Source organism: Penaeus monodon, chromosome 14 (assembly GCF_015228065.2).
Source record: "Penaeus monodon isolate SGIC_2016 chromosome 14, NSTDA_Pmon_1, whole genome shotgun sequence".
NCBI lineage: Eukaryota > Metazoa > Arthropoda > Malacostraca > Decapoda > Penaeidae > Penaeus > Penaeus monodon.
In genome coordinates, this window is record NC_051399.1 from 16638988 (window position 1) to 16657215 (window position 18228).

At 39.3% G+C, this 18228-nt stretch overlaps 1 protein-coding gene across 1 annotated transcript in view; it reads left to right on the forward strand.

The window, feature by feature from the left end:
* Window positions 1–11794, forward strand: part of LOC119580925 (AP-4 complex subunit epsilon-1-like) — a gene marked incomplete at both ends in the record, with an annotated part of 23605 nt that extends 11811 nt beyond the window's left edge. The window contains 3 exon segments of the mRNA XM_037929168.1: window positions 1681–1875; window positions 9693–9888; window positions 11590–11794. Coding sequence (XP_037785096.1) covers window positions 1681–1875; window positions 9693–9888; window positions 11590–11794 — 596 coding nt within the window.
* Window positions 11795–18228: the final 6434 nt, after the last annotated feature.

An 18228-nucleotide genomic window follows, 5' to 3' on the forward strand; every position in this document is an offset into this window, starting at 1 on the left:
AGTACTGAACTGCAGCATAAGTGCCACACAAGCGCTTTGCCTCTCCTGACCGTGCTGACCCAGCATAGAGCACAGTGGTGCCATTGTTTACAAGGCCTGTAGATTATCATCCTTATGTCCCTGAAACAAAGTGTCTATAGTGCTTTGTAAACCATGTAAAACATTAAAGGCTTATGCCCACCGAAGGATTAACACCACACTCTGTAGCTTCAATGGAATGTGGAGGTCCCCCAAACTACCATTCCATCTACCATACTGCCATTGAAAAACCTAAATCCATGGTGTATAGTGGTCTTACTATGTCAGGATTACCTATAAAATACCATTTTAAGACTACTACTGTAAGTGCTTTTATGCCACTCTCTCTGGACCGGGCTCAGTGTTTATTATAGGACTAATACTCCCAATGTTGTGTGTGACTTCCCCTTTTCGTAAACTTTACTTTATTTTAATATTATATTAATTGGTTATTATAAAGATGGTTCTGCAAGTGCTTAATCACCAAGGAGTCAGTTATTTGTCCTACCTCTCTCACCTGTTCACTCTTTTCCTTGACTTTTGGATAGGGTCTTTTGTATTATTTCATTGTCTTAAATGTACCAAGATTTTAATAACAATTCAATAATCATAACATCAATAACAGTAATAACAGTATCAAGAAACACATTTTCCCGCCAGTTCATGAAATGGGGAAATCAGGATTGGTCACTAGGGCTTACTGATAGACTCCTTGCTGGCTGAGCACATGTGGAGCCATCTGTATATAATAAAATTCACAAAAAACTAGGGGACAGAACATAAACCCGTGGTGGTTGGGTTAACACTCCTAGCCACCTCTTTTTAAATACAATAGTCGGGCGATTGACCAATCAGAGGCATTTTTCAACATAGTGGTAGTATGAACTGTATTCATATTGACAAGTGTAGAAAAGGTATGAATGAGAATGAATATCTTCACATTACAAGAGATGTATTTGACCGGTTTCGATTGTGTCTTAGTCAGAAATACATGTATTTCTGACCAAGACACAATCGAAATCGGTCAAATACATCTCTTGTATTGTGAAGATATTCATTCTCATTCATACCTTTTCTACATAATGATAGTAATAGTATTAATACTAATGCTGCTAATGATGAAAATAATGATAATGATTATTTAGAATAATATTAATGCAATGTATTGATAATATTTATGAAATTTGATTTTACAGACTATAATGTGCAAAACCAACATTTATATAATATAGATAACACATTTACATTTTATTACCATCAAAAATATCAATCAAGTGTTTACTCTTAACAGTACCTGGATTTGAAATGAAACTGATTATTGTATTTTTCACTCTGGTGGCTTCGGATGCAAGTGTCTAAAGGTTGTAAAATGTAATACTGCCAAAATTATCTTTTCTCATTCATGTTCTTGTAAATTGAATTATATAAATCAGATTCTTGTGCTGACTCTCCCAATGGCTATGCCTGCAATTGATTATACTACTTGTGTACCCTAACCATGCATGTATATGTGCTCATATATGTTCAGACTACTGTAAATTGTATTATTATTAATAAAATGTATTAATTTGGCACTATATATTTAATTGTTATTTTATGTATTAAAAGATAATTTATTTTCTTAGTTACAGTCTTCCTTAATCTATCATGTTTTCCCCCCAGAGTGTTGCAGTTGTTATCAGAAAGAGAGTGGCAGCCACCCAAGGAAGTAATTGAAGCATTACATTTGGTTTTGCGTCAGCCATGGGGTGGTAAGGAAGTTGCTCTCTATTCAGTACTGCTAGAATGTGTTTTCACCATTACAACTATGCCATACCACGATGCCTTGGTCACCAGCACTCTAAAGGTTGTACTAGGGTGAGTATATGCATTCCTGATAAAATGGCATACTACATATGTAAACATTTAATGTTGTAAAAAAATATGTATGTGGGTGTGTATATGTATATATATATATATATATATATATATATATATATATATATATATATATATATATATATATATATATATATATATATTTGTTTGTATATATGTATATATGTATTAAATATGTATGTGTATATGTATATATGTATATGTGTATATATATACACATATGTATATATATGGTAGAAAAACCCACAATGCACAGACTAGATTTATTTAAAACTATCTATATATCTATCTACTTATCTACCTATCTACCTATCTATCTATCTATATATATGTATGTATATATGTATCTGTCTATATATGTTTGTATGTATGTATATGTATATATATATGTATCTGTCTGTATGTATATATATATGTATCTGTCTGTATATATATATATGTATATATAAGTATCTATCTACATATGTATATGTATATATATATTATTGTATATTTAAATGTATGTATGTATTGAAAAAAAAAAAAAAAAAAATATATATATGTATATATACGTATATGTGTGTGCGTGTGCGCGTGCGCGTGCGCGTGCGTGTGCGGTGTGTGTGTGTGTGTGTGTGTGTGTGTGTGTGTGTGTGTGTGTGTGTGTGTGTGTGTGTGTGTGTGGTGTGGTGTGTGTGTGTGTGTGTGTGTGTGTGTGTGTGTGTGTGTGTGTGTGTGTAAATGAAAAAGTATATATAAATGAATAAATACATATATATATATGAATAAATGTTTATAGATAGAAAAGTATATATAAATTGATAAATAAATATATAAATGATGAATAAATATATAAAAGTAAACAGATAAATAGTACTATTGTAGTTCTATTATGAGTGGACTGTTTTTCCTGGGATTACTAGGTGTTATTAAATTTGAATGCATTTCAAAGTCTGTGCAAGAGTCCACAGGGATATGAGGAAAGGGGGCACAGAATGAAGAAAACAGTGATTCAGCCACCATACAAGACCACTAGTTTGGCAGATCTCATAGTTCCTTGACTTGCGAGAGCCCATGACGACCCCGATTTTGTCCCAACAGTGAAATGTTGGGTCTTGAATGCGAACGTGCTGTCCAGCACTCAATCGTGGTAAGGAGCATGTTGGTTGTACTGATGCTTGGGCAGTTGCACAATGCATACACCAGTGTCCTTGCCTACAACAACAAGAGGCTGACACCAGTCCAAAGGGGTATTGATTGCTGTTTTAATGATTCCCTGCACTGCCATGGAATCCAGTTCTTCTGTGACCTGGCTCTGGAATGCTAAGGTAATCTGACAGGGTGTTAATGGTAAATAGTTAAAACAGATAAATATGCTAGACATCAGAGGTCATGTAGCATAAAGAGTCAGGAATGAGTTGATGATTAGGGTGAAGTTAGAGGCTGAACAATACTAGAGGGTAATATGACAGTGAAAGAGTAGAGAGTTGGAAGCTGATGAGGTATAGTGTAAGGTAAAGTTGTTAAAAGGAGAAGGAGTTAACCCTTTAATGACGGTATCAGAAATCACTCTGTGTTACTGGCTCCAGAGGCTTCTGGCAACCCTCCTACCATTTAGCCTGGGAGTCCGTTTGGTTCATCGCATTGCCTATAGCCATACCTGGCACGTTGATTTGGTTTATGATAGCTATAGGCGTGGCCCAGCAGAAATGGGCTAAAGGAGAGGACAGTTAGATCAAATGGAGGATATTAATGTGTCTGAAGAAGAATAAGGTGTCTAAGTAAAAGGCAGGGATTCTGAGAGGATATCCAATAGGTTACGGGGTCAGGAAGGTGAGAATAAATGTGGAAAAGCAGATGGGATGGCATCCTCCTTGAGGTGGATCCTCATGGGAGGTCCCAGCATGGGCATAAGTGGAGCTGACTTCAATTTGTTCTTGAAAACCAGCATGAATTCTTGTTGAAAGTATTCTTTAGCTGCTGAAAATGATGTGGTGGCAATTAAAGGCAACACCTTGATTCTGTTTACATGCTTCACTCAAGAATAGTTAAGGGAATGCTGAAGATATGATAGACAGCTCTCAGAGATATGTTGCACGTCAAGGTGTCATCCAATAACTGTAATGTTTGCACCTGTGTCTGGTACCGTGGATGCTGGATGTAGTTTCAACATGAGATAGCTTGGCACAGATGGGCTGGGGTGTTTTGCTAGTAGAGGAGGAAGGTCTCTCCAATGCAATGATATCACTTGTATCACTTGAAGCATACTGGAAGTTGGGTGAGCACCATTGTTACTCTGATGCCTGTCCTTTTTCGTGGTCCTGCAGCATTTATCTTAATGTCCAAAGTGGCTACAAACATGACACTGGGCAGATATAGCAGAGCATTTGGGTGTCCTTGCCCAGTGACCATGATGGCTGCAGTTGTTGCACATACTGTCTCTGGCAGGGTACTTCTCAGGAATGTGGCAATGTACACAGGACTGGCAGCTGAGTCGAAGTCAGTGAATAAGAGCTCCGTAGACATTACCTAATAGATAGGTGATGTTGTGGAGCTAGTGAAATCCTAGTTGCACACTCCTTTTAGTGGGTCGTGTGGCATGGTTGGTTCACTGGCCCTCCGGTCTCATACCCGGAGTGACCTGCAATTGAGTCTTGGTCAAGGAGAGCTGTTATTTATCAACATTAATATGGCATGGTATTACTCCATCTTTCATACCTCAGTACATCTGACTTAGGATTTGAAATGCTAAATCAATATCCTCTGAGTACCTATGGGGAGTGTGTGTAAAACTTTGCTATCTTTACTTTACTATGTTAGATAGGTAATATCTATGGAGCTAGTGAGATCCTAATCGCACACTACTTTTAGTTGGTAATGTGGCAGGTTAGTTGAGTACTGGCCTTCTGGTTTCATACCAGGAGTGACCAGGGTTCGAGTCCTGGTCAGGTGGGGTTGTTGTTTATTTTTATACACTATATATACTACATATATGTATGTGCGTATATATATATATATATATATATATATATATATATATATTATATATATATATATATATATATATATATATATATATTATATATATTTAATATATATATATAATATATTTATATATACTATATTATATATAATATATATATTATTAAAATATATATATATATATATATTAATTATATATATTAAATAATATATATATATAATATATAATATATATTATATTATATTATATATACTATATATATAATATTAAATATATATATATATATATATATATATATATATATATATATTATATAATATATATATATATATATATATATATGATATTATAATAAATAAAATATCAATAAATAACGCATATGCATCACACATATATCACATCACATAACATGCATACACATACTCAATCAATTATCAACTGATATAAATCATACGTATAATACTATAATGTATGGACACCATGCACCAACACACATGCCCACACCACAGCACACACACATGCAACACATGCACAACACACCACACACATGCACACACAACACATCACACAACACAACATGCACACACACCACAATGCAGACACATCAACATGGCACAACACCCCAACACCCCAACACACACACACACACACACACACACACACACACACACACACACAACACACACACACACCACACGCACAACACCACACACACACCACCACCACCACACACACACACACACACACAATCACACACACCACACACACACAAACACACACACACACACACACACAGCACCACAACACACACACACAACACACGACACACACAACCCACACACCACACACAACACACACCCACACACGCACCACCACACACAAACACACACCACACACACACACCACACCACACACACACACACACCACACACACACACACACACAACACACAACACAACACACAACACACACCACACACACACACAACACACACACACACAACACACACACACACACACACAACACACACCACCACAACACACACCACAACACACACCACACACACACACACACACACCACCACACACAACACCACAACACCACACACACACATACACACACCATACAACATACATACATACATACATACATACATACATACACACATACATACATACACATACATACACATACACATACACATACACATACACACACATACACATACACACACACACAGACTCACACACACACACACATACATACATACATACATACAAACATACATCAATCATGGCTTGGCTTCGCGAACGAAGATTATGAAAGGGGCTGTCCACGTCGACTGCAGGCACGCTGGTGGCTGACAAGACCGATGCGGGACAGGCATGTCCGTCCGCAGCGACTGCAGTCAAAAGTCTGGTCTGGTACAGCTGCTGAGGCTTCCCGGTCCTTCTTCATGCGGCGTTTCTCCTTCAGGTTAGACCTACGGGAGTCCTCGAAGGAGGAGGCGGCCTGGTGAACGGTGTGGCGCCAGGCTTGGCGATCAGCAGCGAGTGTCGACCACTGGCGGTGGTCAATGTGACAGGCACTGAGGGACTTCTTGAGGGAGTCTTTGTATCGTTTCTTCGGTGCACCTCTGTCATGGTGGCCTGTGGAAAGTTCGCCGTACAGGGCTATCTTGGGCAGGCGATGTTCCTCCATTCTAGAGACGTGCCCTGCCCAGCGAAGCTGGGACTTCAGCAGCATGGCCTCAATGCTGATGATCTCTGCCTGTTCGAGAACCTCAACGTTGGTGACGTAGTCACTCCAGTGGATGTTGAGGATGGTGCGGAGACAGCGCTGGTGGAAGCGCTCTAGGAGTCGTAGGTGGTGACGGTATGTTACCTATGACTCGGAGCCGTACAGCAGGGTGGTGAGTATGACGGCTCTGTAGACACTGATCTTCGTACCCTTCTTCAGCTGTCTGTTGTTCCAGACTCTCTTGTAGAGTCTGCCGAAAGCGCTGTTTGCCTTGGCTAATCTGTTGTCCACTTCCCTGTCGATCTTGGCATCTGATGTGATGGTACACCCCAGGTAGGTGAACTGGTGAACTGCTTTCAGCTCAGTCTCGCCAATAGTGATGTGAGGAGGGCGGTATTCTTCCCAGGGTGCAGGCTGGTGGAGGACCTCTGTCTTCTTCATACTGACCTCGAGTCTGAAGAGCTGCGCAGCCTCTGCAAAGCAAGATGTTAGGCGCTGCAAGGCTCTTTCGGTGTGGGCAACGAGGGCAGCATCGTCAGCGAAGAGGAGGTCACGGATCAGCTGCTCAAGAGTCTTTGTGTGGGCATGCAGTCTCCTGAGGTTGAACAGACTGCCGTCTAGGCGGTAGCGGATGTACACAGCTTCGTCATCGTCAAGGTCTTCAGTGGCCTGCTTGAGCATCATGCTGAAGATGCTGAACAGTGTAGGTGTCAGAACACAACCCTGTTTCACGCCATTGACGATGGGGAAGGGCTCAGAGAGGTCGCTGTTCAACCTGACTTGGCCGTGTTGATCATTGTGCAATTGGATGACCATGCTGAGGAACTTTGGGGGGCAGCCAAGGCGTTCCATGATCATCCATAGCCCCTTCCTGCTCACAGTGTCAAACGCTTTGGTCAGATCCACAAAAGTCACGTACAGCCCTTTGTTCTGCTCCCGGCATTTCTCTTGGAGCTGCCTGAGGACGAACACCATGTCTGTGGTGCCCCTGTTGGTCCTGAATCCACATTGGGTTTCTGGGAAGTGGTCTTCAGCGATGGTGGGTAGCAATCTGTTCAGAAGCACTCGGGCGAAGACTTTTCCCGCGATAGAGAGCAATGTTATCCCCCGGTAGTTTGAGCAGTCCGACTTTTCTCCTTTGTTCTTGTACAAAGTGATAATGACTGCATCACGGAGGTCTCTTGGAAGCTTGCTCTGCTCCCAACAACAGACAAGGAGTTCGTGGAGCTTGCTGTGTAGTGTTGGTCCCCCTTCTTTCCAGATCTCTGGTGGGATCCCATCAACTCCTGCTACCTTGCCACACTTCAGCTGCTCTATGGCTTTTGAAATTTCTTCTATAGATGGTAGTTCATCCAATTCCTCTATGACTGGCTTCTGACGAATGCGGAGAACTGCTGAGTCCTGGACGACGCGGTCAGCGCTGAAAGTGCTCGGACCAACGGCTCAGGATGGAACTTTTGTCTGTGAAGAGCGCCTGGCCATCTGCACTGCGCAAAGGACTCTGGACGTGGTGAGTAGGACCATATACTGCCTTTAGGGCTTCATAGAAGCCTCTGTAGTCACCAGTGTCTGCGCAAAGCTGAGTTTTCTCTGCGTGGTTGGTCCACCACTCATTCTGGATCTCTCGAAGCTTGCGCTGGAGGTTGCTGCAAATGAGACGGAAGACAGCTTTCTTCACAGGACATGACGGCTGAGCCAGGTGGGCCTGATGGGCTGACCTCTTCTTCGTCAGCAGTTCCTGGATCTCTTGGTTGTTCTCATCGAACCAGTCTTTGTTCCTCTTGGTGGTAAACCCAAGAACTTCTTCAGATGTTTGCAGGATGGCAGTCTTCAGTTGATCCCAGAGTGTTTCAGGTGAGGGGTCTTTGCGGCAGTCGACACTCTCAAGCTTGGACTGTAGGTCTGCCTGAAAGTCAGCTTTCACTTCAGATGACTGAAGCTTCTCGAGATCGAACTTTTTCGTGGGGGGCCCTCCCTTCCTTGGTTTGGGTTTGAAGTGCAGCCTGAGTTTGCAGCGCACTAATCGATGGTCAGTGTGACATTCTGCACTGGGCATCACTCTGGTGTGAAGGACATCCTTGAGGTCTTTTTGGCGCACTAGGACGTAGTCTATGAGGTGCCAATGTTTGGACTGAGGGTGCATCCAGGTTGTTTTCAATCTGTCCTTTTGCTGGAAGATGGTGTTGGTGATGACCAGTTGCTGCTCAGTGCAAAGCTCCAACAGCAAGCGCCCATTGTCGTCGCAGTTTCCAACGCCGTGTCTGCCAAGAACTCCTTTCCAGGCATCTACATCTTGACCTACTCTGGCGTTGAAATCGCCAAGGATTATTACCTTGTCGTCTGCAGGGATGCTTTGGAGATGGCATACATACATACATACATACATACATACATACATACATACTTACATACATACATACATACATACATGCATGCATGCATGCATGCATGCATGCATGCATACATACACACACACAGACACACACAGACACACACACACACAGACACACACACACACACACACACACACACACACACACACACACACACACACACACACACACACACACACACACAGAAACACAGACACACACAGACACACACACACACACCACCACACACACAACCACCAACACACATCACACACACACACACCACACACACAACACAAACACACACAGAACACACACACACACACACAACACACACACACACACACACACACACACACACACACACACACACACACACACACCACACACACACACACACCCACACACACACACCACACAACACACACACACACACACAACAACACAACACACACCCACACACACCACACACACACACACACACACACACACACACCACAACAGACATACACATATATTTATATATACATATATATATATATATATATATATATATATATATATATATATATATATATATATATATATATATATATATATATATATATAAACACAAATATATAAATACCTACTTATTTATTTATAAATACCCACAAATACATAGTTATCTGTAATGTTTATATAGTTATGTGTATATTTATATTCATAATCTTCTTGTGTAGGTTTTTGAAGAGCAGTAATGTAGACCTGAAGTACGTGGGTCTCAAAGCATTGGCAAGTGTGTTTTCTGTGCTTGAGGAAGCTCTCACTCCAACTCATCTAGAGGCAGTCTTGGATTGCCTGTATCACTCAGATAAAAATCTTCAGGCAAAAACACTGAGGCTGCTCTGTGCAATGGCGAATACACACAATTATCAGGTAAGATGTGACCTGCAGGAATGTGTTTCTAATGTGGATGGTGCAACAATTTTTTTCTAAAAAAAAAAGTGAAATATTTTGTATTTTATTTTTCTGAAAGTAGAATAATTGGAAACTATAAACAGAAAGTAAGATCACGAATACACTAGTGTATACATACACCCTCATTTATATGAGGGGGCTTCAAAAACTTAGTGGAAAGAGTCCATAACTTAAAGTCATGTGGAAGGATTTTGATTTCAATGCACCAGAACTTTCTTGTACTAACGTCTTATAATGTGTTCAAACATGAACCCCTAATGCAGGTAATAACACATTGCCACCAGTTGGAAGTCAGGCACCATTCAAGCAACATGGAATCTACCAAAATCGAGGCCAGGACAAACATTAAATTCATGGTGAAACTCAATTGGAAAAATAGGCAAATCATTGATGCTCTGGAACCAGTTATGGTGACAGTGCCCCAAAGAAAACAAAGTACAGAAGTGGAAAAAACAAATTTGAAAATGAGCCCCGCAGTGGCAGACCATCAACGTCAGTTTGTGAAGAAAACATTGATGTAACATGATTGAAAAGTATAGACATATAACCACTAAATCAGTATCAGACACCTCAACATCTCTGTGGGTTCTGCACACACAATTCTGGTGGAGAGGTTAGGGCTAAATAAGCTTTCCACTCGATGGGTCCCTCAGCTGTTGCGCCCAGATCAGCAGCAAACAAAGGTAATTCTTTCAATGGAAATTTTGAACAAGTGGAATGAGGACTCTGAAGCTTTTCTGCAGAGAATTGTGACATGGGATGAAACATGGCTCTACTAGTACAATCCCAAGGACAAAACTCAATCAAAGCAGTGGCTGCCCAGGGGTGGAAGTGGACCAGTCAAAGCAAAATCTTAGTATTCAAGAGGAAAGGTCAGGACCACTGTCCTCTGGGATGCAGAGGGGATTTTGATGGTTGACTTCCTCGAGAGCAAGAAAACAATTACATCTGATTATTATGATTGAATTTTGAGAAAACTGTCCCAAAAAATCTCAGAAAAACGCCCTGGAAAGCTGCATCTCTTCCACTACGACAATGCACCTGCTCATGGCACTCAGCAGACAAAAGCATGCTACATAAATTTCCATTGGAAATCGTCTGATATCCACCATCAGAGCTGATTTAGTCCCATCCAACTTCTTTTGGTTTCCAAAAGAAGATGTAAAAAGAGCAGCTCTGATATAGCTCAGACCACATTACTTCCAACTGGCTGCAATGCTTTTTACATGCATTTAATTCGAACATGTTATGGCATGTTGGTACAAGAATGTTTGGATGCATTGAAATCAAAATCCTTCCTTATGATTTTTAGTTATGAACTTTTTCCATTAACTTTTCGAAGCCCCCTAATATATATATGTTTATATAAATGTAAATATGAATATGAGCATGACTATAGCTATTACTTTAGATAACAAGTTAAATAATCAATTGCACACATAGTTAAATAAATTAATGTATATAGAAATCAGTCTTTGTATATAGTGTTTAAGGTTATAGATTCAGTGACATGTGTAAATATGAAAAATAATTTATATATATATATATATATATATATATATATATATATATATATATATATATATATATATATATATATATATATTTCCCTCTTTCTCGTCATCCTTCTTTTTTCTTTAGAAAAAAATATATTTGCAGGCTGTGTGCTCAACTTTGTTGGAGTTCTGTGGACGAACTGAAGGACAGATGACCCAAAAAGCAATTCTGGAAGAACTGTCATCAATTTTAGCCAAATACTGTAGAGATGTAATGTGGTGTGTGGATTTCCTCTCACCTCTGATTATTGGTTCAGTGATTCCAGAAAAAAACTTGACTGATAACATTGTACAAGTAATTGAACAGGGTAAGCTTAACATGTATATATACATGTATGTGATGTGTATTTATTTGTATGTATATATGTATATGTGTTCATATGTGTATATATATATATATATATAATATATATATATATATATATATATATATATATATATATGTATTATATTATATTATATATTAATATATATATGTATATATATATACATATGTTTTTGTATATACATATGTATATATGTATATATATATGTATATATGTATATATATATATATATATATATATATATATATATATTTTTTTTTTTTTTTTTTTTTTTTTTTTTTTTTTTTTTCTTTTTCCAACACCATTAACCCTTTCCTGACGGGTAGTATTCATAGTGGCCCGGGCCTCGCTGCCGGGGGCTTATATCGTCACCCTAGCATACGCGACCGCTTATGCCAAATACCAGCATCCCTTGCCGTTTCTTCGTAATACTACGAGCATATGTTATATTTTCAGTTAACATTATTTTCTAAAGTCTCTACTTGCCATATTTCCTGATAAATCAAGACTGAAGGATATTTTTGTTGTTATATAGACTCCATTAATTAATCAGTCAATAACGGTATGCTCATGCTTGAGCAGCCGTGGGCCTCTCCACCATCCTTCGCCACTCAACTCGATCTTGCGCTTTTCTTTCAACTTGTACCATCGACAGCCCGCAAATATTGCTGATGTTGTCGCTCAGTCTTGTCTTCGGTTTGCCTCTTCCTCTGTTTCCTATCACCATCTCTGTCAACAAGTCTTTCTCAATACTTTTACTTCTCATCACATGACCAATAAACTTTAGTTTATAATGATCAACTCCATAGTTGATCATTATTCGGTCTATAGTCTGAATAAGATAAACAGTGTCTGGCATCATGGAGTTGAAATCGTAGGTTTGTTGTATTTTTTTTATTTATTTATTTTTTATTTATTTATTTTTTTATTTTATTTTTTTGTATAGTAGAAATGAGAAAGTGCTAAAAACGACTTAATCACACTTTCAGTGGCAGAAAAATAATATTTTTGCTGTGATTGTAACAAAAAAAAAACTCATGGCATGTCCATACATACACCAAGGCATGTACGTACATGCCCCCGGCAGATAGTCCAGCCTTGCCATGGCATGTGCATATATGCCACCCGTCGGCAAAAGGATTAATTCCACTGCATGATATAGTCCTCTCTCAATTCATTACTGAGAGGTTATATGGCAGTGCCACTCTTGCCTGATTGGATGACCTTCCTAATCAACCGCTGTTTGTGCCATGGCAATGACTTCTCCTATGACACCTGCCTTTGACTTCTCAAGGCAATATGTCATTTTCTCAGGCATGAGCTTGCAGTCAGAATGCAGGCATTTTTACGACTGCCGCAGGGGGGATTTTAACTTGGGACCATAATGGTTGGAATCCAGTGCTCTAACCACTGGACCATGTGCCAGTCTATAAACGTGTATATATATATATATATATATATATATATATATATATATATATATATATATATATATATATATATATATATATATAGCTCAAGTCAGTGCCAGGTAATTAGAGATGGTGACTCGATAAAAACACCGGGCGGAAGACAATGGCAAACCACCGCTCTAAATTGCTAAGAGAAAATCATGGAAGCCCATGATCGTCAAGGCCGCGGTGGCCGAATGGTTAGAGCGTCGGACTCAAGAATGTCACGACGGCAATCTGAATTCGAGGGTTCGAGTCACCGACCGCCGCGTTGTTCCCTTGGGCAAGGAACTTCACCTTGATTGCCTACCTAGCCACTGGGTGGCCAAGCCAGCCCAAGTCAAGTGCTGGTCCCAAGCCCGGATAAATAGAGAGAATGATTACCTAAAAGGTAACACCGGCACTCTCCGTGGAAAGGAACTGGGGACCCTACCACGTACTCACTCCAAGAGCATCACAACATGAAAAACTACAATTAAGTATCATGCTGTGACCACGGCGGCTCAGACATGAACCTACCGTTAAAAGAAGATATATATATATATATATACATATATATATACATATATATATATACATACATATATAAGGCCGCGGTGGCCGAATGGTTAGAACATCGGACTCATGACTGTCACGACGGCAATCTGAGTTCGAGGGTTCGAGTCACCGGCCGGCGCGTTGTTCCCTTGGGCAAGGAACTTCCCCTCGATTGCCTACCTAGCCACTGGGTGGCCAAGCCAGCCCAAGTCAGTGCTGGTCCCAAGCCCGGATAAAATAGAATGTATGATTACCTAAAAATGTAACACCGGCACTCTCCGTGGAAAGGAACTGGGGACCCTACCACCTACTTACTCCAAGAGCATCACAACATGAAAACTACAATTAAGTATCATGCTATGACCACAGCGGCTCAGACATGAACCTACCGTTAAAAGGAGATATACATATATATACATATATACATACATAGATATACATATACATATACATATACTTATACATATATATACACATATACATATATATATACATATGTATATATATATATACATATATATTTATATATATACATATATATAAATAAATATATATATGCATATATAATATATACATATATATACATATACACATACACACATACACATATATGTCTATATATATATATATATTTACATATACATTTGTGTATTATACATATATGTATAAGTGTGTGTGTGTGTGTGTTTATGCATACACAATATACATATCATCATCATCAATAACGGTATGCTCATGCTTGAGCAGCCGTGGACCTCTCCACCATCCTTCGCCACTAAACTCGATCTTACGCTTTTCTTTCCACTTGTACCATCCACAGCCCGCAAATATCTTTGATATTGTCGCTCAGTCTTGTCTTCGGTTTGCCTCTTCCTCTGTTTCCTATCACCATCCCTGTCAGCAAGTTTTTCTCAATACTTTTACTTCTCATTACATGACCAATAAACTTTAATTTCCTCCTGTTCAAGATGTCCAACAGTCGGTCTTTACAATTTATTTTTCTCAGCACTTCATTCGTCTTCTTCTCTGTCCAGCTAATATGCAGTACTAGTCTGTAACACCACATTTCAAAACTATTGATCTTTTTCTTGTCTATCTACTTCAACACCCAACACTCAGAACCATATGATGCAATTGGGAAAACTAATGAGTTCAATAACCTTAGCTTTGTCGTAAGGTAATGCTTCGGTCTTTCCAGATGTTATTGAGAGCAATTGTGGCGTTTTTGGCAATGGTAATTCTTTTTATCTCTGGTGAATCATCATATGTATTAGTTAAAACAGCTCCAAGATAAGTGAACTCTTTCACATTTTCCACAATCATTCCATTGATTGTAACGTGTTCATCATTGTTCATTGCCGGTTATCTTTGAATCTTCATGATCTTAGTTTTCTTGGCATTAAGAAACAAGCCAGCCTTTTCGCTAGCTTCTCTAAGTTTATCTAGTAGTTGTTGTAGTTCAGTGATACTGCTGGCAATCAAAACTATATCATCGGCGTACCTCAGATTTGATATTTTGTATCCTCCAACATCCACAGTTCCTTCAAAATTCTCTAGAGCACCTCTCATAATTGTTTCAGAATATATATTAAAGAGGTGCGGAGACAGAATGCAACCCTGTCGTACTCCTTGTTTGACTTCGAACCATTCTGTTAACCCATAAGTGGTTCTTACAGCTGCTTGTTGTTGGTCATACATGGCTTTTATTAGTTGGATGATGTGTTTTGGAAACTTCATATCGTACATGTTATTCCAGAGGATATCGTGATCAACAGTATCAAAAGCTTCCTCTGGAATAACATGTACGATGAAGTTTCCAAAACACATCATCCAACTAAAAAAAGCCATGTATGACCAACAACAAGCAGCTGTAAGAACCACTTATGGGTTACATATACATATATATGTGTATTTATGTGTTTGTTTGTTTATTTATGCATACACAATATACATAAATGTGTGTGCGTGTTTGTTTGTGTGTTTGATTATTTGTCTTTATGTATATACAATACGCATATATGTTATGTGTGTGTCTGTTTGTTTGTTTGTTTGTTTGTTTGTTTATGTATGCATGTGTGTGTGTGTGCGTGTGTGTGTGTGCGCGTGTGTGTGTGTGCGTGCGTGCGTGCGTGCGTGCGTGTGTGCGTGCGTGCGTGCGTGTGTGTGTGCGTGTGCGTGTGCGTGTGCGTGTGCGTGTGCGTGTGCGTGTGTGTGTGTGTTTGTGTGTTTATGCTTACACAATATAGTTATATATATTGTTTATATATATATATTTTATATATATATATATATATATATATATATATATATATATATATATATATATATATATATGAGTATATGTGCATGCATAAATACACACATACATAAAATGTACATACATTCACATACATACACGTACGCACACACACATATACGTATATTATATATGCATAAAAAACAAACACACACACACACACACACACACACACACACACACACACACACACACACACACACACACACACACACACACACACACACACACACACATACACACACACACATACACACACACACATACACACACACACATACACACACACACACACACACACACACACACACACACACACACACACACACACACACACACACACACACACACACACACACACATACAAAAAGTAAACGAAAAGATCATAGTCTATGCTTACATACTTGCCTGCCCTAAAATTATTATCATAACGTATAATCAGTTTGTTAACTCTTAGGCTGCTTTCACACCACGTGACATGTGGCGTCACTTGGTTCACAAGATGACATCATCGGAGGTTGATAATGTTATTGTTGCCCTAATTAATCTTGTGACAATGTCTGTCACTTGAAGAAATAAAGTGGATGACTTTGGGGCAGAATGTGAGGCTAACTTGTTCCAATAACCAGAGAGTACTTGTAAGGAAAAATATTTTGATAATTCTACCATCGAAATTATTTTATTGTACTGAGGTAATGTATCATGTAAATATTTGTATTGCCCCACATTTTGTACAAATGTTATGTTTATTGGGTTATTGTCTGGAGGAGGCATAGTTGTGCATGAGAGCACTCACACGTCACATTGTTTCTCCCTGCAAGACTGAGCGAGTGAAGCCGTGTTATTAAATGTGTTTGGAAGAATCTTTCTAGACACTTCAAAACTACTCTATGTATGCAGTACATCCAAAAGTTTTCCTTTTTATATTATATAGTATATTATTTTAACATTATTATATTAACTTGGTTAATAGTAACTTTGGATGTAAGCACTCCATTAAAAGCTGACACACTATCCAAGGTGGCAAGTCGCATGCTGAAAAAAATGGGTAAGTCCAATCATGGCGTGGCACACAGGACGCACGTGGCAAACAATCCTTTGCCTGTTGTTGTCAAGGGGGGGGCATAGGAGACAAGGACTGGGACCCAGTGCTGGAGATCACTGGTTTGGGCCTCAGCCCTGGACTAAACTAATTTTGCTCGGTCTTTTTCCTTCCCCAACCCTTTCTACTATCCACTTCTTAAGGTGTGAGAGCAGTTTTGAAAGGATGAAAGGCTGACATTGTGCCAGTCCAGAACAGTATTCCCCTGTTTAATTGTCTAGTCATTACCCCGCAAGGGGACTCTGAGAGATGGACTGTTTCTCTCCTCAACATACATTAGAGTTACCATGGCCAATAATGAAGATTTTATACCCTTCGTAGAGGCAGTAAAGCTTGCTCTTTCATCAAATAATCCACTGATTCAAATTCTTCCAGTTCCCAGACCCCAAGTGCTCCTTTGACTGCGATTCTGAACACTGCTACTTCTATAATACCACATGGTGGTACCATATTCTCCAACAATTGTCCTCCCTAAGTGTACGCGGAAATATAGGTGTCTTTATAAAGTCCTTTCTCTTCAAACACACTTTCCAGGTCAAAATTGTCTCTTCAACATCATCCATTCCTCAGTTTGAAGGCGTCCTGCATGGTAGTGTACTCATTACCACCATATTCTACCACCAGGAACCCAGTCATCACTATATGTTAATGATTTAACCATCTTTGCCTCTGGCACAGACATACCAACTCTCTGCCAGTTCCTTCAGTCTGCAGTATCATCATTCCTGGGTCACTAAAAATGTTTTTTGCTTCTCTACCTCCAAATCTTTCTCCATCCTTTTCTCTCGTGCATGTGTAGGTCCCCAACCTCCACTCTTATTATATGGCGCTCCAGTCCAATACTGGTCTGGCAAATTCCTTGGTGTTATTTTTTATTCAAATTATCCTTGTGAAACCATATCATTTAAATCAGAGAAAAGCTCGCTGCCGCTCCGAATCTTACAGACCTTCTCCATAACCTGGGTTCAGATAGCAAAACTCCTCCATCTTCAGGTACCTTGATCTCTCCACACTTGATTTTGGACATCTA